The sequence below is a fragment of the Calliopsis andreniformis genome, chromosome 8 (assembly GCF_051401765.1).
Source record: "Calliopsis andreniformis isolate RMS-2024a chromosome 8, iyCalAndr_principal, whole genome shotgun sequence".
NCBI classification, from domain to species: domain Eukaryota; kingdom Metazoa; phylum Arthropoda; class Insecta; order Hymenoptera; family Andrenidae; genus Calliopsis; species Calliopsis andreniformis.
The window spans coordinates 508,886-531,443 of record NC_135069.1 but is presented as its reverse complement, the minus strand read 5'-3'; the positions used below and the strand labels follow the sequence as shown (position 1 = coordinate 531,443).

The following is a 22,558-nucleotide window of genomic DNA, read 5'->3' as shown; positions in this document are numbered from 1 at the left end:
ACAGTGTTAACGTGTTGTTCGCCTACAGTTTCTTTTTTAAACTTTATTACTATTCAAGTTAAAATAGTTCTGTTTTCGGACCTCTTTCTTGGAACGTGGGCAGATATCTAGTTTATCCGTCGTTGGAAACTACGATTGTGCGATTTGTCTACTACAACGTTACAACGAAGCTCGGAGTTCCGTGAGTGAATCTGCATTATCTTATATCGAGTGAATGAAAAATTGAAGATTTGAATACAGAAAAGGTACGCTTATCATTTCTACTTGTTCATTTATTTATTTATTCGTTCAATTTATGGTCTTAGTCTTTTTGGTTAGAATGATACATAGTATCAAAACACAAACTGTATCGAAAAGGTTATTGCAAAATAGAAGTAAGACTAGGTTGATTATTTAATAGAAGTTTTCATATTTATTTAATAAAATTTTTTGACATTTTGAAGAGGGGATTCTTTCAATCTAATTTTATAAGCATAATCACTATGCGTGGTTCGAATAGGCAAACTTGTTTGACAAGATACATTCGTGTAATCAAGATAGTGGTAATCGTTTTTTACAATCACCAATAATTACTGATACTTTGGCTCTAATAGGCTATTACATTCTTCGTTGAAATTAATTAATGACAAAGTTAAATTGAATCGATCCATCCGTCGAGAAATTGAAATTACAAGCGCGAAATGTTATTGAAAGTAAAGCAAAATCGATTAAGTATTAAATAATTAATTAAGATCGTGACAGATTCAACTCTAAACGATACAGTAAATGATATAATTTTGCATCGTGATATCAGCTACGTAACTGGATTTCAAAGGACGGTATCTATTCTTAACGTGCGTCTAGATTTGATAAGGATATAACTTTGTCTTGGTAGATAGAAAATCGCAAGCATTCCAGTCACTTAATCATCATATCTGATTAGGGGTGACACGAACACATTTACTTTAGATACTGCCTATTTAGCAAGGGAGTTAATTCGAAACATATGTACCTAGCGATTTTCAGTCTCCACAAAGCGCATGTGAAGTGTGTCTGACTTAGGACTTCTTCCACTGACTCCGCTATGTCTGACCTGACTACTGCACGCTAGCAGTAGTATAAGACAAGTCCCAAGACAGACACGTCTTCAGAACAAATAAATAACTCTAAAACGAAGTCCTAAATACAATTTGATTATTGTTGATTTTGGATCTATTTTAACATGCATAATTACCTCTTAAAATTTTTAACACCTATTGTCGAACACCTTATAATGTATACGGTTGCCGAGAAACACGTATCTTTACACTGGCTCAATGAGAGAATCACGATAATTGTGTCGATGAAATAGATCAGATGGAAATCATGCAGATAGATATGGATCGTGAGTAGATTGCCGATGGGTTCTATACGCGGTGCATTCCTTCAGGAAGTAACAAGACATTTATGTCAGGGTTGTGTCGACTGTTCGTGACTTGACAGTCCGGTTTTGCGTCGAAGGTGTCAATCGCATTATGTCTGTATGGTGGTTTGCTTCACTACTGTGGGCAAATGGAATCAACAGGTTTCGAGCAAAATAAACGTAATAGAAAGCGTCGTCGTGACTTGGAATGTCGATTGTAAAGAAGTGCTCGCGTTAGCGACGACATATTCTCAATTGCAGGCTTTTCTCTATATAGACGGCTCGGTTGATTTTGGCCCAACATGCTCCTTGCCACGGAGAAGAAATTTTCAGATTTTCATCTTTGGCCATTGAAATGATCACAGATTAAAGTCTGTATATTATACGCATTTGCGTCTTGGGCGAAAATAAATGACCGATCTGTACCGCCACATATACGAGACCGACTCAGATTTGTGTCTGACTTCTGAAAGAATTCTTCTCTATTGTAACAATAATCGGTCGAAATACGCAAAGGCCATCTCCATTACTAGCTGGACATTTATTAAGCGGAGAGGTGAGAGGTCCCAATGGTAATTTAGCGAATGGTCGAGCAGCGGCCCTGTCTCGATGCAAGCGCGCTGCATTTGCCTTGTCTGGTCGCATACTTTACGAGTTCCCCTGTATGGTCACGAACATGGGACACTATACCACACCGCGGTGCTTGGCTTTGACAGCGGCGAAATGTTTATTTAATACATGGAGATTTCCGATTCTCGTCTTGCGAGCTTTACACGCTCGTCGAGATCTGGTTGGCCCACTCCTCGCTAGTCCCTTCGTTTTTCTCCGTGCTTCTCTTATCGCGCGTACATCCTTTCGACCGCCTAAACATTTTTCTCCGTCAAACGAGCCACGTATGAAACACGGTTCCTCCCGTGGTGTTCGTATACAACTACTGTTGTCGCATATGTCACTAGTCGTAGTATTCTTCGTCGGAACGAACGATAATAACGTTTTCCGTCTTCGTTTTTTCTACTGGTTACCGCAGTAATTTCTATCCACTTGAGACCTCATAAAAATTAATGGTTTCGAAAGGAGAAGAACATCTCTCTCTTCTGAGTTATTAAATTAAAGCCTATCCAATCGGGAATTGAAGTCAGTGTTGGCTTTTGTGGTTTCATTCGATACGAGTGCATGAAATATGACCGAATCGATCGGAAGTGGTCGCGGTAATGTCGGTATCTACAGGATAACGCTCGTTTCATTGGATCCAAATGACAGCACAATGATTATCAATTCTTTAACCGATCTGTTGAAACCTTCCTCGTCGCGGTTTAATGGAGCTAGGAATCGTAAACTGCGGAGAGCGTAATGATGTCGTAGCACGTGTTCAGTGCAGGTCGCGTGACTCCATTCCGAGGCTATAAAGTCGCGATCTAAATAATTTCTGATACTGGGGACATTGTGAAAAAGAGAAGGCTAATGTACTCGGGTCTCCTTTGATCGAGTCTCGCGGATGCACGTAAATTTTCTTGCTATTTTCAACAAATCTGATTTACCTTCCAATCGTCGAGCTCCTTGAATGCAGCATCAACCAGACCATTAGACGCGAACTTTAATTATCGTTTAAACATTACGTCGTGATTTGATGCGAGGCTTAACGAATCTTAAGCGCTGCTCGACTGGGATATTAATTAATTGCTATAACGGTGTTCAGATTATCGGGGATAATGTTATACAATAATTTATGATACCGTGGTCAAATCGGTCGCAGATGCTGGATCGCGCTCTCGATTGAATAAAGTGGATCACTTTCGTGGACCAGATCTTGCCTTTAGCCAGAGATTCAGTGGCGTCAAATTATCCTCTTGTCGGATTGATAGATTGAAATGCGACCGCGAGGAAACTGTTTGATCTTCCGAGTCTTATCGGACCGTGTCGGGAAGGATTACTTTGGAAAATATGCCCATTAAGTTCAATAGCAACAACGCGTTGATCGTTGATGGAATTACAAAGAAAAAACGCTAGGTCGACACACGAACTAATAATTTGATCTGTCGGGCCGAATAAAAGCCTCCTCTTGGCTCAGCCTTAAGTAGAATTGAAAAGTTGGACGGAAAGAGGGTCGATCGCGATTCATTGCAAAATTGGATTGCGAACAAAGGGCGCGGGAGAGTCGAAAGAGGACTGGTCGTGCAAGAAAGCCGCGAGAGCAGCATTTATAGAGAGATATAATGAATCCATTCAAATTCAATTCGCTGAAAGGGTATTCTTGCCACGCGGAGGCGCGACCACATCCTTTCGATGCGTCGCATCGCGTCGCATCGCGTCGCATCGCGTCGCGTACAATCGCTTGCCGATCTTTGCACCGTCGTTTATCATTTCCTACGCAGAAAATTCATTACACCTTTTCAAGGTGGACCGAGCATTTCACAGCTGCTTCAATTGCGATAAATCATTCGCGGCAGAAACATGCTCTTTACGTACGATTTCAAGCCTATCTTATTTCAAGCCGATCTTCCCATTTTATCATTAATTTAGGGAGTACTCGCAGGCTAACGCAAGTTAGCGTAACGCAGGCTAAGGGAGCCTAGGAATGGCATTGGCCAAGCAACCGGACCGTGCAGAATCGGTGTTTCGTAATGACGTTCAGACGACGCGACGCGGCAACGAGGTCGTTGCTCGGTCGTTTAGTCGTTTTAAGGCCGTCGTGTAACACATGCGAAAAGCATGCGAAAAGCATGCGAATCGTTACACGTAGACGGTCACCTGGCCCGCCTGATCGTCGAAGCAGAGTGGGAATACGTGATTCTTTCGATCTAAACCGACACTTGCTACAAGGACGCGCTCGGCATCTCCGAATGGGAAAGGGCTATGCTTTGCCTGAGTGATTGAACAAAAGTTCATCTACTAGCTGTTTTCGCGGTGATATCGTAGAGCGCAACAATCACCAATATTGGGCACAATCGCAGCTGTCCCAGGCAAAGCAACCACGTTAAACGCGTAAGTGGGTTAATGGTCAAGTCTGTAGGAGAGAAGGCTGATGTACACATATACGTGATCGCGCGTATTTTGCGCTCCGACAGATACTCTGACAGTTCGCGTTGACGAACGATCCCCTCCGGCCTTCGATGGTTGTAGGCAGTAGCAGCGGTTCGGGCGCAGCAGCACCTGCACCACTGCTCCCTCGGGCCGCTGCCACACTTTCGTCTCTAACAACCGACGTGTCGTGTTTTTTAGTTCCCGTTCGAGCATTAGACGATCGAAACTGGAGCACCGAGAGCGATTTCGCCGAATCTAGGAAAACGTATAAATAGAATTCGCTTAATGCGCGCCACGGTGGTCGACGCGCGGGAATCCGCGATTGTTTTGATTACGTTGAACGCCTCGGTGCTTCACCGAAGCGAAATCTCGACGAGTTTCATGCCGATGCTTCGGAGCAGTTCGATTGGAAATTATGAGTAGAAGAAGGAAGAGGAACGTTCATAGGAAAGTTTACTTTGCAATTAAGTTCGTTCTTGTGTATCTCGCTCGCGTGCTGCGTTTTGCACGCCCGTGAAATCTGCTTTTAATTAGTCCTGGTAGGGATGCAATACGGAACGCGAGCTTAAACCGTTTTTAAACGCCGTCTTTCGACGGCGTGTCCGCACGTGAAATTCGCGGTTAGAATGTAAGTAGGAAAGGAGACTAATGTCGCTGTCGGTAAGAAGAAAATTCCCCGTGATCGTTCGATTAGAAAGTGCACCCGCTGAAATGCAAATCGACGAGCACATCGCGAGGGAACTGGCAGCGTCTTCATCGGCAAGCCGAGAATATTCTACCACTTTTAATAGACTAACTTTCTCAATCAGGTTCTGCGTAGAACGTCCAGTCATTTCCTTTGCTCCACTCCCACATCCGCAAGACAGGTTGTTTTTTGAAAAGGAAAACTATCTTCGCCGGCATCGCGCGAGTTATTAGTCGCGACGCATAAATAGTACAAAAGTGGAAAGCTTCGCGGTGATCTCGAGTGCTCCCGATCCGCGGAGGGCTGACGGTGGCAGGAAGATGCGACTTCCCTTCGAAATCGAGAAAGATGGGGAGCAGAAAAGCGGGAAAGCATTTTCGAGAGGTGAAAAAGAGGAGGACCGGGAGGAGGAAGAGCAAGATGTGCCCTGGTGGAGGAGGCTGAGGTGGCCTAGAAACGATGCTTCTCCGATCTCCGATCAGTTGGTACGTTTTCAGTCTTGGTCCCCTCGTTCCGCGCCAACCATCCACCCCTTCCCCACCTCTTTGAATCGTTTGACTGGCCGTCGTGGACGATGATGGTAATGGTAAATGGCCCATGGAGAGGCTCTCCAGTCCGCGCCTCCAGTGGAAACGGGAGCACGCCACGTGAAAGTAGGAAGGGGAGGCTATAGCCAGACCGACGTCGCTTCGTGCGCCTCAGTCGTTCGTGGACCTCGAAGGACGATAGAGGTCGAAGAGGGCACTTCCTCCTCCCCTTCCTCTTACGGCGCCACCACCATCTCCTCGCCTCTGTACCATCTTTTTCCGCGACTTCGGCCTTATCCTCCTTAACCGTTCGGTGGCGACAGCACGAACCTCCACGCAATAGGATAATCGGCCGCAGCCATCCGCCTGCTGCGCTCCGAGAAAGTTGTCCCGTGAAACGCTCGTCGCTGCTGCTTCCTCGATCGTGCTCGCTACTCGAGATCGGATCGTCGACAGTAACGAAGGATGCAACGTCACGTCTACCTCGTCGTCGGGATCGTCCTGCTGTGTTGCCTTCAAGGTCGGTATCGCTTTTAACCTCTGCCCTAAGATCGTTTCGCTCCGGTGAAAGTCGCAACAGGTCGCAACAGGTCGCAACCTTCTTTCTGTCCTCTCTCCTCCACGTTTTCTTCCCGCAGACACTCTGTTTGACCCAGACTGCTTCGTAATCCTCCTCTTCGCAAAAATTCGCCGATAATTCGTTCCCGTCTACTGCCACCAATTTCACCGGTTTCACCGGTTTCACGGTTCGCTAATTGAGAAACAAATAAGCTCGACGGGATGAGCCGACGAACAGTACCATTTATTACCTCGTACAGAGCAGGAGTCTAGTGGATATTAAATCAGAATGTAATCGAAGTAGGTCAGTTAACGAGCATCGGAATAAGGGGCAACGGTATCGCGAGCAAAAGGAAGAAACTCGAATCTTTTTTCTTCGATGCGAAGCAGCTCCTTCCGGAGCGATGTCGCAATTCCTTCATCCACATCCAGCCTATCCCCTTTTTCTCTATTTCTCGGCAAATGGCTTTGCTCGGAGCATCCATTGAATTCTCGGCAGGGAGCCGGTATCTGCTCCTGGCCAAGTGCGATGCTCTTTCAGCCAGTCGGCTGGGAAGGGCGGGGGAAAGAAAGAGAGGAGAGAAAAAAGGGACCAATGGTTTTTCGTTTTAATCTCCCGCACGCTCGCAACGGCTCGTGCACGAGTCGGCTCACGGGGGCGAGTTCCTTCCTCTTCCTCTCTGACTTTGCATGCGTTCCCTACACGCTTGCCTTCGAGACCGGTACAGCGGCGTCACTGGAGTCCTACTTTCGGTATTTTATATTTCCATCCGTAGTCGGGATCTTACACGTCAGTGGTGAATCATTAAACTCGGTTCCTAATTAACTAACCGCAGGAAAACGAACCGCTCTCGAACAGTTGTTCTCGCGTGGGGAGGGAACATTTAGCACATATTCTTTTTCACCTCGTTAGATTATGTCCAATTTTATTAAACGTATCTCACAGTTACGCTACTGCGAGTACGTAAAGGGTTCGGTCGAGTGTGTTCGACCAGGCACGTATAACACGCAAAACGACCAGTTAACCGGGCTGACGCGCCTAATTAGGTATGCTAATCGTCCCTGAAACCCGCTCGGACTCAGCGACTCTGGGAATTCACAGGGCGGGGGAAAAAGAAACGCGTCTTATTGCTCCGTTCGCGACCTTGTCGGGCAGAATTACGAGACTGCGAGGTGTTCGCGATAACCCGATTTACATCTGCCTTCTAATCGACTTCTAATCCCGCGACTCCTTGCGCGAAATGCTGGCAAAGTAGCGAAGCTAGCTGCTGTTGCTGATATCCTGCGATTTTATGCGTCTGATAACGCGAGCAGTAATGAATTTTATTGTGCCCCTTATCGAAACCAATACCACACAATTAATTGGAACGGCCATTCTTTCGCGTGACCTTATCTTTTTACGACACTCCAGCTCCCTGTAAATTTCGCTATCGCATCATTCTTCTTACATATATTTTTCCTTGCAATCCGTACGTGCACGTATGCAAACAGGGCATTTAATTGAATAATGGCGTGCTGTAAAGCCACTGCATGCGTGCATGTACGTGAAATTGGCTTACGACGTAAGAACTGATGACAGTAGAAGCGAGCAAATACACTTTTTCTTGAAGGGAAAAAGGGGAATGTTGCGTTGGTCTTTTATCAAACAAAATAATTGTCTTTGACACGAAACAGGTTCGAAGCAAGCTATTATCGTATCTATGTATGTCGCAATAAACGACACAAGGGTTAAGAGCGAGAAACTTAACTATGATTTTCTCTGAGACAATATAGTCAGAACGCGTCCTTTGAAGTCGCAATAAATGATGTTCGGTCGATTGAAAACCGTGGCACGTTTATTCGATTCCTCCGCATTGAAAACGTTCTAAAAGCGACCGGGGAGTCTCGAGGCGTTTCAATAAAAGATGATCTTCTAAAAGCGGTACGGTTTTGGTTCGTTGACTTTTCACTGTGTTCGAATACTCGTGACCCGGTTCCTTGTTTTACGTCCCTCGGGAAACAGACCAGAGATTCGATTGCCACTCGCAAGCGCGCATTCTCGCAAATGAAATTTGCTTTGTGGACTAGGAAAAAAGAGGGAACGTATGCTCACTCGCTTGCATTCTGCGAGTCCGTCGTTCCTTTGACTAGAAAACGTATTTTTACACTCGAAAGGATCATTTAGCGAAGCGGAAAAAGGACTTGTACCTTCGTTCTCCGGTCTATCTAGCGCTTATTAAAACTCGAATTAACAACCACCTGATGATCGAAGGAGAAATACCTAATATGTATCTGGATTAACGAGAAACTTCGTTTAGCGAACACTAAATTCTCGTTTAGGTCATTAACTCAGACAGTCTCCATTGTCGATGATTAATTCGACACACGATTCGTCGCACGGTCTAGACGATTACGTTCGATCGTGCTTTTGAGGAAACCGGGAAAAAAGCTGTACACGTGCCAATTAGGCTTCCCTAATTGCATCTCTAACGGACAATTACTCGTTCATACATCCTCTGGGCTAGGGAACTATTATATAATTATCGTGTCGCGCACCTAAATCATCGCGATTAAAAGAAAACAAAGGGGAACTCTGGAGAATGTTACACAGATCGAAGCACTCTCTACGCATATTTCGGAACGAATAGTCGAATAGGAGTATAGATACCTTTCTTCGAGGGATCGCGTCGCGAGTTACCGTTATTCGAAAATGCTTAGAAAATATTTGAACGGCCTAGTTTTGTGACACCAAAAGGAGACGGGTTACTTGGTGCATACGTTTCAGTCAGTTTTGGTCAGTTTCGTCGATCGTGTATTCTTTCGTCGCGTAAGAGTTTGTAGTCGTGTAAGCCTGGCGCGAAAGTCCAACAGACCCGACCGAGCGGACCAGAGAGATGCGCCAGGACGATTTTATGCTAAGTGGAAAGACATCCGTGTGCGGTTGTGTAGCATCATCGCGCACTGGCTGAAGAGCACGCACGGCAGATGATATCAGAACAGTTTCCTCGTGTGTCGGCAATGCTTGCGCGCCGCGCCGCGCCGCTAGGAAACGTAAATTATTCATTTAACCATCGCAGTCACGTTCTCCTTCGCGTTAAACTCGATTTTTCATCGCAGTAGTTTCGGACGCGGAGCAAAAAGGAAACCTGCTTCTCTCCTTTAAGCTTTCCTCGAAGAGTCGCGTCGCCTGAAATGTATTTCTCGAAAAAGGAAAATTCCCTGGCTAGTTTGAGCAAGTGCTCCGTCAGTAGTAGGTCACGCCACGCCGCGTGCATTAAAACACTTTCGCGGTTGTGGATCGTGCCTTTCGCTAGAAATTCGAGTGATTCGTTTATCTTCTATCGAAGGATAATATTTCGCGCGAATCAAGCATACGCTCTTTCGCTCCCACAATAAGTTCTCGTGCCGCGTTCAGTGGAACGTATCGGAGAATCTAGTACAGCTAGTGGAAGCGTTTCAATTGGAATGATAAGAGCGAGTCACGCCCCCTTTCCTTCTTTTTCACCTGGAGTCCACTAATTTTCTATCGTCATCACGCTCGTCAGGATTATTTATTGGGGGACTCGTTTTACTTTAATTTCCTGTTAACGATAATCCCGGTCAGTTAATTGAATAAGAGATACGGCGTGGCACGGCGATCCATATCTCAGGTGTACCTTTCAATAACCAAAGCGGGAAGAGGTAAGGTGCAGGATTTCTTGAGGAAGAGGGACCTACAGACATGAATTACCATTACCGCGACGGGAAGGTACGTAGTTCCGCGGTCAAAACGGTACTCGCTGGGGTTGGATTTCAGTTATAAATTCCGCGCGATTGTGGCCGAGCGGTCCCTGCTCACGTTTCATAATTCAAGATCTGTTTCTCGTACCCGTTATTAACGATTCTGCCCTTACAGTCGGCCGACCATTGCTTTTGCCAACCGCGGCTGCTCAATATTTAATACCTCCCGTGATCTCCTTTATGAGAGCGACACATCAGAACAAGATAGAACGCAGTGAGTTAGAAACGAACATGGTTTACTAATTTATTCGAAGGTTTCGTTCCCTATCCTACTTTCTTTCTTCCTTCTAATAGTGGGATAGCAGACTCGTCACGTCTTCGTTAACTGTACAAATTCCTGACCCGCAGGGGGAACAGGAATTGGATATTGATAGCAGATATCTACGAAGGATATTATTAGTACCTACGTTTACGCATGCTATTAATACGCTAACCTGTTCGACTTGTTTCTCGGTCTCCTCCCGCAGCGTTGGTCAACTATTATTTAGTCGAACCCGACGCGTTGGGCATAGGTATTTTCGATAAGATCGCCGACAGACGTGTCTTCGGTTCTATAGATCGTGATCGCAAGGCTACAAATACATCACCGATCTGATCAATCGTTTGTACATACGTGGATACTCGCGAAAGCAATCCTAGGCTCATATGATGGGTCAGCTTTGTAGTTGTGCAGCCAGAATCAAATGAACTGGATGCACATATGCCCTGTGGCGTTGGTTACTTTATTATAAAACGTGTATCGAACGACAGACCTGGCCTATCGATTAATGATGCAGTCGATGCACGTATTTCGCGATTAAACGAGATTTGCGCTGCTTGTGACAAATGACTCGTGCCATGAGCACCTGGTTTTCATTGCATATATCTCTGGTTGACCAGAAGGAAAGTGGTAAATGATGGAGATTGTACACCACGATGACTGTCCGCCGTTTCGCGTTATTGGCTCGTTAATCATCCTTATGGATCCATTCTGATAGATCGACAGCCATTCGTGGGTCGATTGGTTCACCCCGAAAAACGAGAAGTCACCGTTTTAATCATTCGAGACAGTCTACCCTCTCACCTCTTCTCTCTCACCTCTTCTCTCTCAGTTCTCTCTCTCAGTTCTCTCTCTCAGTTCTCTCTCTACCTGATTAGACTCTCGAGAAACGAGAGGTCGTAGCGAGCGACGATTAATCAACGAGCAGAGTTTGCGGGTGAACCTTGAGGAGCTCTGGACCACAACTAGATCCTTGGTTTCGCGGAACCGCGCTCCGCTCGATCGATAAACCAGTCCTGTCCTTTTGGGTACGACACCGTTACCCTTCTCCGATTTATCCGCCGATGCTTGACTTACTTTGCTGACCTGAAGACCCAGTGAACGTGTTCTCGTGACTGCCAAACGAGGTGTCTTCCCTCCGTCACTCTTCATTCTAGATCCTCCGCTCCGTTAACTGATCTGGAAGTTCCCACTGAAGACACTGTTCTTCTTAATCTCTTCCTGTCAGCTCTACTTTTATCGAGATACCATCGAGATGTAGCACGATATTGTGTCCAGTGTTTTTGTCACAAGGGCCAGCGAATCTTTGCAGGAAAACCAACGCGCGTAGAAGTTACATTAAGTTATATGTCGAACTGGTGACAGCTTCATAATAGTATGCGCATAAAAGATTTCGTGTATTCTTGCGGGAAAGTACTCGGAGAACGTTCGGTATTTACGCCATCGCGGTAATGATATGCTCGTCACGTTTTTTCGATGTCAGGTGACTTCGAACGAATCACCTCCCTAAACCACCGACGTTCCTCGTGATATTGGATTTTGCATAAAAATCTCGTGGCCTGCTTTTGCTTCTAATTAGTAAGATTTCAGGAGTATTCCATTGAAATGAATCGAACAAAATTAAAGGGAACGGCAGAGCCATTAGCGATCGTGCGGATGTATTTATTTTTGTTCAACATTAGAGGAACGATCAATCTTGGCTGTTTCATGCTCCACTTTTCGATTTCCACGTATTCGATGATTTCTCTAGATCATTAGCAAAAAATAGTGTCTCGTATGCGGCACGTTCTCCAATCTATCAGGCGGGAAATCATGTTAATATGAAAGCCAGTATTAGGAGAGAGGAAGGGGGAGGATAGAAAACGATCGCGGTTCTCGATCACGATTGCTTGACCATTTGTCCAAACCACAGTCTGTGGCGTTTTACGTGATGGAGGGCCGTGAAACCCTGGCCTAGACATAAGTAGGTATGGAGGTAAGGTCGAGGTCACTTTCGTGCTTCTTCTTCTCGGTGAAGCGCAGAGGCGTTGCTGGAAATTAATAGCTGCATCAGAGGCTGGAAGCTTTCGCTGCTGCCCATAGTATCAATGAAAGATTAAGATCGTTACCGATCGTCACGGCACTCGATAAATCTTCTCTGCTGTGGCCAGCTGCGCGGATATTATTCAGGAAACAAGTTGCCTCGAAGCAGTCGCGTTAAATCATCGGTTGTCAGTAAAGGAGAAAAAGAACGCGGCAAAGCGTACATTTTTCACGCGATTCCTGATTCGACGTTAATAATCCCGAGAGAGTAAGCGGAATCGAGGCCGCTTTTGACGCGAGTAACGCAATGAGGCAGACTCATTAACGCGTGAAACGAAGGATGAGTCGACCTCTTGTGGCTATCAATGGCTGACTACTAATTAAGGGTCGAGGTCAGTCTCGTGGGGCATTTGTATCGCAGCGCATTCCCTCGTCGGTACCCCGTTTAGTTTTCTCTTGTTTACACGCTATCGATCACATATGAAAGGTGATCGTCGCAAATTGATGGATCAACATTTGTACGATCTGCTATTGCCGAGCAATGAGAAAAGTAGATTTTTCCAATTCAAATTCGCCGCTGATCGAGGAGATCAGATCAAGATTTCTTCATGAATTTGCGGTGCAGGTGTCGATTATCATTTCTTGGCCCGTTTCAGTTTGCTGGCAATACGTCGAGGCTCATAGGTCGCTTGTAAAAGTGAAATTTCTCATTTAAATCCGCAGCGAGCTGTCAACGCCTGCAACAAGATTATTAGATCGATCGAGTTAACGTTGCAGGCTGAGCAGAACGATGAAAGGCTCGATAGAAAAAAGTTCAACGATCGGCGCGCGCTTCGAGCGAAGGAACGTCGACCTTCGTTGATAATTACCCTTTCTCTTGGGATGCGGTGATGCGTCTCCACTTAATCACTCAATATTCCGTCCCTCTTACCTCGTTTTACTCTAATTACCTTTAATATGCAATTTCCTTGAATGCTACGTGCGCGTATGGTTACCGTACAGTCCCCTCTCTTTCCTTCTCCCAGCATTCAATGAAAACTCTGACAAGCATCGGCACGAAGGAAATCTCGAATTACATCCGAAGATTTATGCCCACGGCACACGGAACCAGGCATTCTTATGGGATTCCATAGGTTTTACTACCGCTACGTGGTCATCCAGCCTCGAGGTCGCTCGCCTTAGACGTCGTAATTCATCGAGCAGGACGGCGACAGCTGAGTCGAGGTAGCGTGAATCGATCAGTCGAATTGTCAGGATTGCGCGCGGATGCCTGCTCGTCGCGCGATAGAATTACCATTCCGTGGAGAGTTCGTAGCGAAAGGTTCGACGAATCCGTAAAGAGAGCGCGGCCCGAAATTCTCGATCCGCCACGCCAGCAGGGTAACAGTATCCGTCGCTCTTACTCCCGTTATACTTACATATCCAAAGCGAAAAATGTCACTTCTGTGTTTGTTTGCTCAACGACAGGATAGCTGAAAAATTCCATTCCTCGATGGAGATTTTACTAGCGCGTTGCGAATCCGCGCGGACTACGCGAACATTTCATTTACACTAGCGGTTCGGTCACGGTCTTGCCAACGGATTGCCCGAATATTATTCATTCACGCTTCAGGGCATTGAACAACATTTTAGAGGAGCCATTACCGAGCCTCGCGGTGATCGTACCGTGACCAAGGCGTTAACGTGTTTTCGATCTAACTCGGAACACGTGTAGGAAGGGTGTATCGGAATGCAAGAAAAATCTGCGTAGAAAATCCGCGGATGATACGGTATTTTTTCATACAGATCTTACTGCTCTTCGTAATGGTCTCGTTCCTTTAGAATCGATTAGTTTATCGTCCTCTTTTGCTTCATCCATTTTTATTTTTTCCGGTTTTGCGCTCTCTACTTTCGCCTTTTCTTCTTGCGGTTGGTGGACGCTACATGCTCTAGGGAGTTTGTTAGTATTTCTATTTATACAGGCAAGTTTCAGACACGATGTGGGAAGCGTTGAAGAAGTGATATGTTTAAAAGAAAATTAGAAAAAAGTAGCTTGTTCAGTAAATCGCGGCACGCACTGTCTCGTAATTTTTCATTTCTCAGGAGAAAACTGCGCGCACGCTTTGGAATTTTCGCGCCAGCTCGAGCGGAGCGGTCGGAAAGAGGTGGGAAAAAATGTGGAGAATTGGTCGGTAGTTCGGCTGATCGAACGTTTCTCGGATCTAACGGATCGGCGCAGGCGATCGCGAGTGCACACGCGTGCGTGCATGCTCGTGGGAGATGGAGCGATCTGGGAGGTAGTTTTTCGCCCCAGTACTCCACTTACCACTCGCCACTTGAACCGATGCCGACGATTTATGGAACGCGACTCGTTTGCCGTGCTCCTTCGCGATCGGCGACACACATACCGCCGTTTTTGTCGATTACCAGGGCCACACAACCGCACAACTACCGTGCTCTTCATTACGATACTTGAAGTTTAACGCTGTTGCTGCATCGTTAACGCGTGTCACGTTTTTCGTCGATGCAACTGCAGAGTTTCTGCAGTTTCGCAGATACCGATGCATCGAAAGATGCACACAACATACGTGGAACAAGTCTGTGTCTTGTTGTTGACACATATTGCTGCCGTATATTAGAATTTAATTAGCATTCCCATCCTTCTTGTTGAAGTAAGGCTCCAACGAATTACGTTTTCTTCTTGATCAACAGGATTCGCAGAGTCGCCACGCGCGGAACCAGTTTTGATTAGCGACAGTTAGCCAAGTTGTAATTAGTCGTAATGCAGCCTGAAATACTCTGTTTCGATAGCGTGCGTATCTCAGATCTAAAGAGGGTGTAGCAGCAACGAGAGATTGTCTCTGGATTTGAACGTGAAACTGTTATCGAATTGTCGTTTAGGTTCGTTCGCCGAACGAGGATACCGAAACTCCGTTAACCGATAGGTCTGACTCAGGCATAGCGAATACACCGTAACTTCAGGTGATAAATTGCTCGAACGTTGCGTGTCATTGTCGTTTCCCTCGGATGCTTCTTTACGACGTTATTGGAACGATATAAAAGAGGAAACGAGATCGTTTTACCGGTATAGAAATCGTAATTCTTTTATACAGAGTCACGGTCGAGCAAGGATGAGGAGGTTGGTGTTCAGTGCCCCTCGAACAACATCGAATCGAAGTTCATCTAATGACATTATTCTCGCGATTTGCTCTAATTTCATTGAATTATCGTGGCTCGCGTGCTCCGCAAGAGAAATAAAAGGTCGTCGATGCAACGCAACGCGACGCGACGCGACGCGACGCGACGCGACGCAACGCGCGCGAACGTGTTACGGGACAATGCTATGAGGAAGACGAGATCGTTTCGCGATGATAAAGCGGTCGGCAACGGCGGGAAGATCGGAGGCTGCACGAACCGCGTCTGCAGCACGAACGACCTTACCGCGCGATTTCAACGCTATCGATTGTGAATGATTTACGCGTGGCTCGCTCTCGGCCTGCTCGAGATACTGTCCCCCGCACGCGATCCGACGCGAATAGATCACGCGGCTTCATTCGCCGTCAGAATTAATGGATTGCTTACCTTTACGACTAGTTTCAACTTTTCCTCTACCTTTTCTTCTCGCTGCGTCCGGTGTTCGGTGAACTGGTCACGAAAACTGATTCTCTCGGAACGGTAGTGATCTCGATTGGATCGTTGATTCGCTCTAGCTACGTGGCTTTCGTAAAACGAACGCGAGAATTTACGACGAAGAAGCCGAGTCGACTGTTCCATTTCGAGAAACCGCTCTAGCGGCATCGCCAGCTAAATATAATTTGTCTGGTATTCTAAGGACTTTATAAGAACACGGAAGAGCACTCGTAATAGCTTTATATTTTGCTCGGCTCGCAATATCTGCTCTAGAGAGTGTAATATACGAGATCGTTAGCCCGTTAATTAAGTCGGAGTCGCAATGTGACTCGATTTCACGAAAGGCCGTTTCTCGTTTTCATGTCGCGATGAATTCCTCGCGGCACGACGGCACGCGAGACGTATCTCGTTTCCAGCGGTAACGATTTTTCAGCTAGTTTACAAGTTGTGTATCCGTGTCCGCTGCTTAATTGACACCGGCCGCTGAAGGTTCGCGGTGTTTGCGCCTGCAAACGAATCTTCCTTAATTATCTTCCCTCGAATCGAACGGTCTGTCATGCGAGCGTACGCGCATCCGAGCGCAGCATCCATCCTGGTCCATCTAGCTTGTCGCTTTTTCCAGCTGCGGCCAGAAGGAGAAACAAAAGGACCGCGGCGTGGCGCGGCGCGGCCTGGCGCAGCGCAGCCTGGCGCGGCGCACATTGTTCATTTTATTTATGAGCCACGGCTTATTCGTATCAAATCGTTCCGGTTCGTTAAACAGATCCTTATTTCTCTGTTATCGATCTCCGCGATGCCAGTTCCTCCTCGTGTTCCTCCTCTCCTCTCCCTCGCCTCTCCCTCGCCTCTCCCTCGCCTCTCCCTCCGCGGCGGGGCCTCGTTTCGTGGACAAAAATCCAAGGAGCAGCATCCTTGCCGTGGTTCACCGACCCGCATATTTCTCTCCTACTCTCTGTCTCTCTCGTTCTCTGCGTCCGTTCAAGTGGCATGCATCCATTGTGCATCGCGCGGAGAGCATGCACGCGCGGGCGAGAGATGGAGCGAGGCCGAGAGCACGATTTCTACGGGGATATAATTCGATCTGCATTGTTCGCCAATCGCCCTCTCGACCAGACGTCCTCCCTCGTTGGCATAATTGATTCACTTAATCGCCCTCGTGGGAGTGACGGACACCTCCTTCTGTCGGCCGTCAACGCGCTAATCGCGCGCCCACTTGTCCAACTGACGTCCGCTCGAGGAAGAATCCGACACCCTTCTTGCTTCCTCCTCTCCCTCTCTTACTCGCCGCGAAGACTCGCAATCCCATTTCTAGCCTCTTCTCGTTTCCAATGAAATAATTCAATAATAAAGATTTTATGTGAATCGTTCGGGATTATGGGAATCGGTGGATTTCTTGTTAAAAGCTTTTAATGACTTCAGCTAGCTGATCGAACGACTTTCGAATGAAAAAATCTGTCTGATCCCTCTCTCTGACGTTGAGCGGAAATTCAATTTAGATATCGTCGCCGCACATATGCATAACGCGACCAAGGTGTGCTAGGCCATACCAGCCGATCGATAAATCGTAATCGGCGTAATTACGAACGCTCGTAAACTTGGCTAACGCTTATCTTGTCTTGTATTCGATTATTAGCGGTGCCGCGCAGCGCCGCGCAGCGCCGCGCAGCGCCACGCCGCTGCTGCTTCTGGCTCCCCGCGAAGAGACGGAAGAAGAAGAAAGGCTAACTCGATTATTACGCGGAAAAAGACTGTAATAGCGGCAATGTTCGCGGCGTCTTTGAGTAGTGCGTACGTAGCAGGAAGAGAGTCTCGCTTCCCCTCTATTACAATACCGTATCGTTTTATCTCGTTCACTTTGTAAATTCGAACGCAGATTCTCGGATTCTGCTGGCCACGAATTATCGAGCCTACGGGGAAACGATATCGACCCTTCCGAGCCTTTGATCGCACGAGATTCCAGTAAATTGTATCCCGAGGGGCCCCGACTCGATCGTTACAAGAAAGAAGAGAGAGCATCGCGATCTTTTCGAGAAGAAAACATACTTTACCGGGCAAGCCACCACCAGCCATACAATACCGTTCTTTTCGCGTCCAAGCCAAGCGTGATGCGTGACTTCGATCAGAGATAAATTATCGCGTCGCGAGAGGAAGAAGAGCTAATCGTCCATTAAGATCGTATTGTTCTTTTGACGTCCCGTTCGCAGGATAGTATCTTTTTTCCATCGAGCTATTATCCCGCGCTAGAGAATGCAGCAGGTTGAATTATACCGCGATGGATGCATTTCGCGTGCATCTTGCTGGTGATTAGTCAGTCGATCGGAGCCGCGCTTAAATTATTCCTTGGACGGTGTCTGGGCATCGAGACCCGCGCCGCGCATTGCCTCGCCGTGGTTATCTTTAACTGTACCTTTTAATTTTATAATTTCTTACATATTATGCAAGTCGGTGCGCGATACGAGCGCAGTAAATCGTGTCGATGTGTGCGTGCTGTTGACCCGACGATCACTGGACCGAGACCAGCTCGCGCGGACCCGTACTGCGAGCAGATATCCGCAAGGAGGGTCAGCAGGAAGCAATTAAAGATTCGACAGAATCTCCCGGTATAACGTTGCATCCCGTTCCCTGGAAAGGATCGCGTCGAAGCGATCTTGCGAGTACCCTTAACTCTTTCCAATTTCGCAACGCACTTTGCACCTAGAGTCTTGCATCTTCGACGCAATTTCTGTCACCTTCACTCCAATTTCCCTTCGATTCTTTCCATATTCTTTTAGCCAGTATTACTTAATGCTTTACCGTGTCTGTCTACCACTTGCTACTTCTACTGACTCGCTATATTTTTTTCAGATTTTGCGACCGGCGCGTGTCCTCGAATATGCCCACCAAGTGGAGAACCGGTGTGCGGTAGCGACGGAGTGATTTACGCCTCTCAGTGTGAAATGCGGAAGAAGATGTGTGGAAAGGGTGAGCCGCTGTGGATCATAATAATTATAATCAGAATACAGCTAGACATGATTGTCTGGCGATTATACAGCCGCTTTACAACGTTCGTTCAGACACTTCTGAGACATTTTATTCTCTCGTTAAGAGCTTCAACCTTGCACCATGGTTACCATTAATGATTATCTATTAACTGCAAACGCGCCGCGTTTCACACATTCAAGCCGTTCGTCAAGCTATCGAACGCTGACGTAATTATCCTTGCTTCACAAATTGCATAGGCGTGACCGTGAATACGGAGAAGACCGCTTGCTTGAGGTCATCCAGTAGCAAGTGTGAGCATCGTTGCCCTGGCGATCAGGACCCAGTGTGCGGCACAGACGGACGCACGTATCTGAACAAGTGCATGCTCAGGGTCGAGATCTGCAGAGTCGGCATTGAGCTGTCTCACCTAGGACCATGCAACAACATCTCCGCCCACAGGGAAAATTGCCCCGTGTCCTGCGACTTTGCACCTCTCGATGGACCCATTTGCGGCAGCGACGGAAACGTCTACAAATCTACGTGCCAAATGAAGCTGCTCACCTGTGGGTATGTAAGCAATATCTCGACGAGTAGCCAACTTTTCTATCATTCGACATTTTTCTTCGAACTGTAGGCAAGGCGTCGTACGCACGAATAAAAAGCACTGTCAAACCACGAGACATTGCCGTGAATCCTGCTGGCGCGGCGCCAAGCCTGCCTGTGGTAGCGATGGTATCCTCTACTCGAACACCTGTAAAATGCGAGCGAAGAACTGCGGGTAAGTAAGAAGCCTTTGAATTCTAGAATATCTTGCCTAGATTTCCCTTTGACTTATCACGTTTCTTCGTATAGCAAGCACGTGTTCGAAGTACCCATGTCGTTCTGCGTGTCACGAGAGCGAACATCCGGTAGCCAGTCGAATGCGTGTCCTTTAGATTGCAAGGATCAACCAGAAGTGCCTACCTGTGGATCGGACGGTAGCGTATACAGGAACGAGTGCGAAATGCAGATGCTAAATTGCGGGTCAGTCCACAGGATATGATTTATCGGCGATTCTAATCGGTACACTGTTGAGAATTGATCACTCTTCTGTTTCGAAACCTTGCAGACAGGCAAGGAGGAAGGTGACAGTAGTAGACTTCGAAAAGTGCCGGCCTCGTTTGGCCAAGTGCATGAAACAGCAGCAGAGATGTGGGGCCGACGTAGATCCAGTTTGCGGTAGCGATGCCAACACTTATCCGAATCAATGCCATCTAAACGTGGCGGTGTGCTTGTAAGTTCACCTCTCTCAAGTTCTACGGAGTCGTGCAGTTTTATTTAGCAAGATTAAAAACTTGCGAGCGTAATTGCCAGTGCAGGAAGCAATTACCGTCACCCGTTTCGCGTCACGAGCGTTATTTATTTCGCTCATTAACGATATATCAATCACGCGGTAACTCTTATCGTCACGGTTACGTTTCAGGAAAGGCATTCAATTGGCTCACGTTGGCAAGTGCACGACCTTGAAGGAGACCGAACACTGCCCTGAAGATTGCAGCGAAGTACCCGAGGAACCAGTTTGTGGAAGCGATGGCAACGTTTACCGGTGATTAAGAACGTTATTTGGATTCCGAAACATCCAACGCTGAGAGTTTTTCATTTTAGGAGCTGGCGTGAATCACGACTGACCTCTCCCTCCAGGAGGCAGACCTCTCAGTCCTATCCTAAATACCATAGACTCGTTCTATCGAAAGAACCTGTCTGTCCCCTTCATACAGATCCTTGTTCAGTTGATTGCCAACTATTTTCGACGACAATCATTCAGATGATTGCTTCAGGGAATTCTAGAACTCTCGCGGTACTTGACGTCCCATTGATTCGATGCATCATATGTGTACTCGTTTGCGTTCAGGTCCCTTTGCCATCTGCGGCACGAGACATGTGGTCAGAGGGTGGTTCAAGTTCCAGCGCAACATTGCCGCACCACGGCGCTTTGCAACCAGATCTGCAGCGGAGAGCGCCAGTTTGTTTGCGGTTCCGATAACAAGCTCTATCGCAACGAGTGCGAGATGAAGAGGGACAATTGTGGGTAAGTAACGATTGTGTTTGAAATTACATCTCTTCGCGTTTATCTGGTTTGCTGCGTAGCAAATAGACTGAGAAAACTTTCCTCACACGACTAAACTGTTTTCTTTATTTTTTCAATCTCTTTAGGAAACATGTCTACGTAGTGCCCATGAAGAGATGCGTCCAAGGTTTTCTCTTCCGCGGCTGTCAAAAGATCTGTCCTCCGTACTACGATCCTGTCTGTGGCACAGACGGCATGACCTACAGCAACGAGTGTTTCTTGGAAATTGAGAACTGTCGCAGTCGGAGCCTAGTTACCAAGAAGTACCATGGAGTGTGTGGTCAACCAACGGAGGAGCCTAAGAATTACTTGTATTAGATCGATCAATTTTTATTTATGTCGAAATTTGTTGGAAACTTTACGATTTCAAGACGAGTCATTTTAAAAGACAATCGGATCAATTTTCTTTACAGGTGATTGATCTTCAGGTAAGATAATCTTGCCACGAACGGAAACAAATTAATCGACTTCTTAAGGTTCGATCGTGCATTCGTTCGTCTTGAAATAAAATTCGATGAACCTCCTAAATGCAGTGCTAAAGGTTTTTCCTAGAAAAAACGTTTATAGAACGAGTATCTCGTCAATACAACTTGGGGCATGATGCCCGCGAGTCGACTGTCAGGAGATTATTATAATTATTATTTCCCATAAGTGATAGCATTGAAAAGATCGATTCTTTGATGAATTCTTGCATGAATCGTCCGTTCGATCATCGATTGGACCAAGACTGTAGTTTTTTTTAGCTCCTTCGATATCTTCGTCTATGTATTCTCACCGATAAAATCATTCTTATTTATTGTAGTATTATTATTATTAGTTATTCCATCATCCTTGCATCATTTTGTTTATCGCTACTTGCTACGGTGACACGATAGTTCCAGGTCATATTTTTACTATAAGCGTAAGGATATATTTAGCTGTTACATCTTCTCCCTGACATGTGATGTGTGTTCATATTACAATTATCCTTATCATCGTAATCTTAATTTATTATCGGACTTGTGACAACTTTTTTTATATCAACACTAACATACACGCTTCAAATGTCAAAAATAAACTATATCTGAATATTTTAAGATAAAAACGATGACATTTCATATGTTTGTAAAAACATTCCTTTAAAAACATATCCAATGAGAAACATTGAATCGTAATATTTACTTTTTAATAAATATTAATATTAAAATTTCGCAAATAATCATACATTGAAAAGAAAATAGAATGTTACTGAACATTTGTTGCTCTTATTACAAATTTCTTCTCCGTCAAATCGCATTGTCGCAATTTCTTTGTTTTGATCGAGAAGCCATAATACGCCCTTGGGACCACCGAATTCGTCAGTCGCGGGCAGTCGCGGGCCAGCCGTCGCGCAGGTCAGATCGTTCCACCGGTCGGTCGGTCATTGTTTGGAAAGCTACCCTGACCCACCCAGCTTCTGACCATTGGTCAGTCCTGGCTCTTGACCAGTTCTTTCACTATCATCTCTGCACTTGTCTACCTGACCCTTTAGCCAAATTTATTAAAACTTAGCTACAATGGGTATTGTAGTTTCGTAGTCTAGAGAAGGTAATAAGAGTTTGTGTCGGTAGATGGCGTTAGTAGTCGCGATCGGTTTCGTTCCCGCAAGATGGCGGCGACGTGCGGTGATATTGACAGGTGCTGAGAGAGC

At 46.3% G+C, this 22,558-nt stretch overlaps 1 protein-coding gene across 2 annotated transcripts; it reads left to right on the top strand.

The window, feature by feature from the left end:
- Positions 1-117: 117 nt before the first annotated feature.
- LOC143182495 (serine protease inhibitor dipetalogastin) lies at positions 118-21,967 on the top strand. Of its 2 annotated transcripts, none has more exons than XM_076383511.1 (9): positions 118-245; positions 18,666-18,782; positions 19,040-19,349; positions 19,417-19,560; positions 19,635-19,805; positions 19,891-20,055; positions 20,245-20,367; positions 20,674-20,850; positions 20,976-21,967. In XM_076383511.1, exons 2-9 carry the CDS (start codon positions 18,758-18,760, stop codon positions 21,205-21,207), a joined length of 1,347 nt encoding a protein of 448 aa, XP_076239626.1. In that variant the 5' UTR covers positions 118-245; positions 18,666-18,757; the 3' UTR covers positions 21,208-21,967. The 2 variants fall into 2 exon arrangements, with proteins under 2 accessions (XP_076239626.1, XP_076239625.1); XM_076383510.1 differs by lacking the exon at positions 118-245 and adding an exon at positions 5,933-6,134.
- The last annotated feature ends 591 nt before the right edge of the window (positions 21,968-22,558 follow it).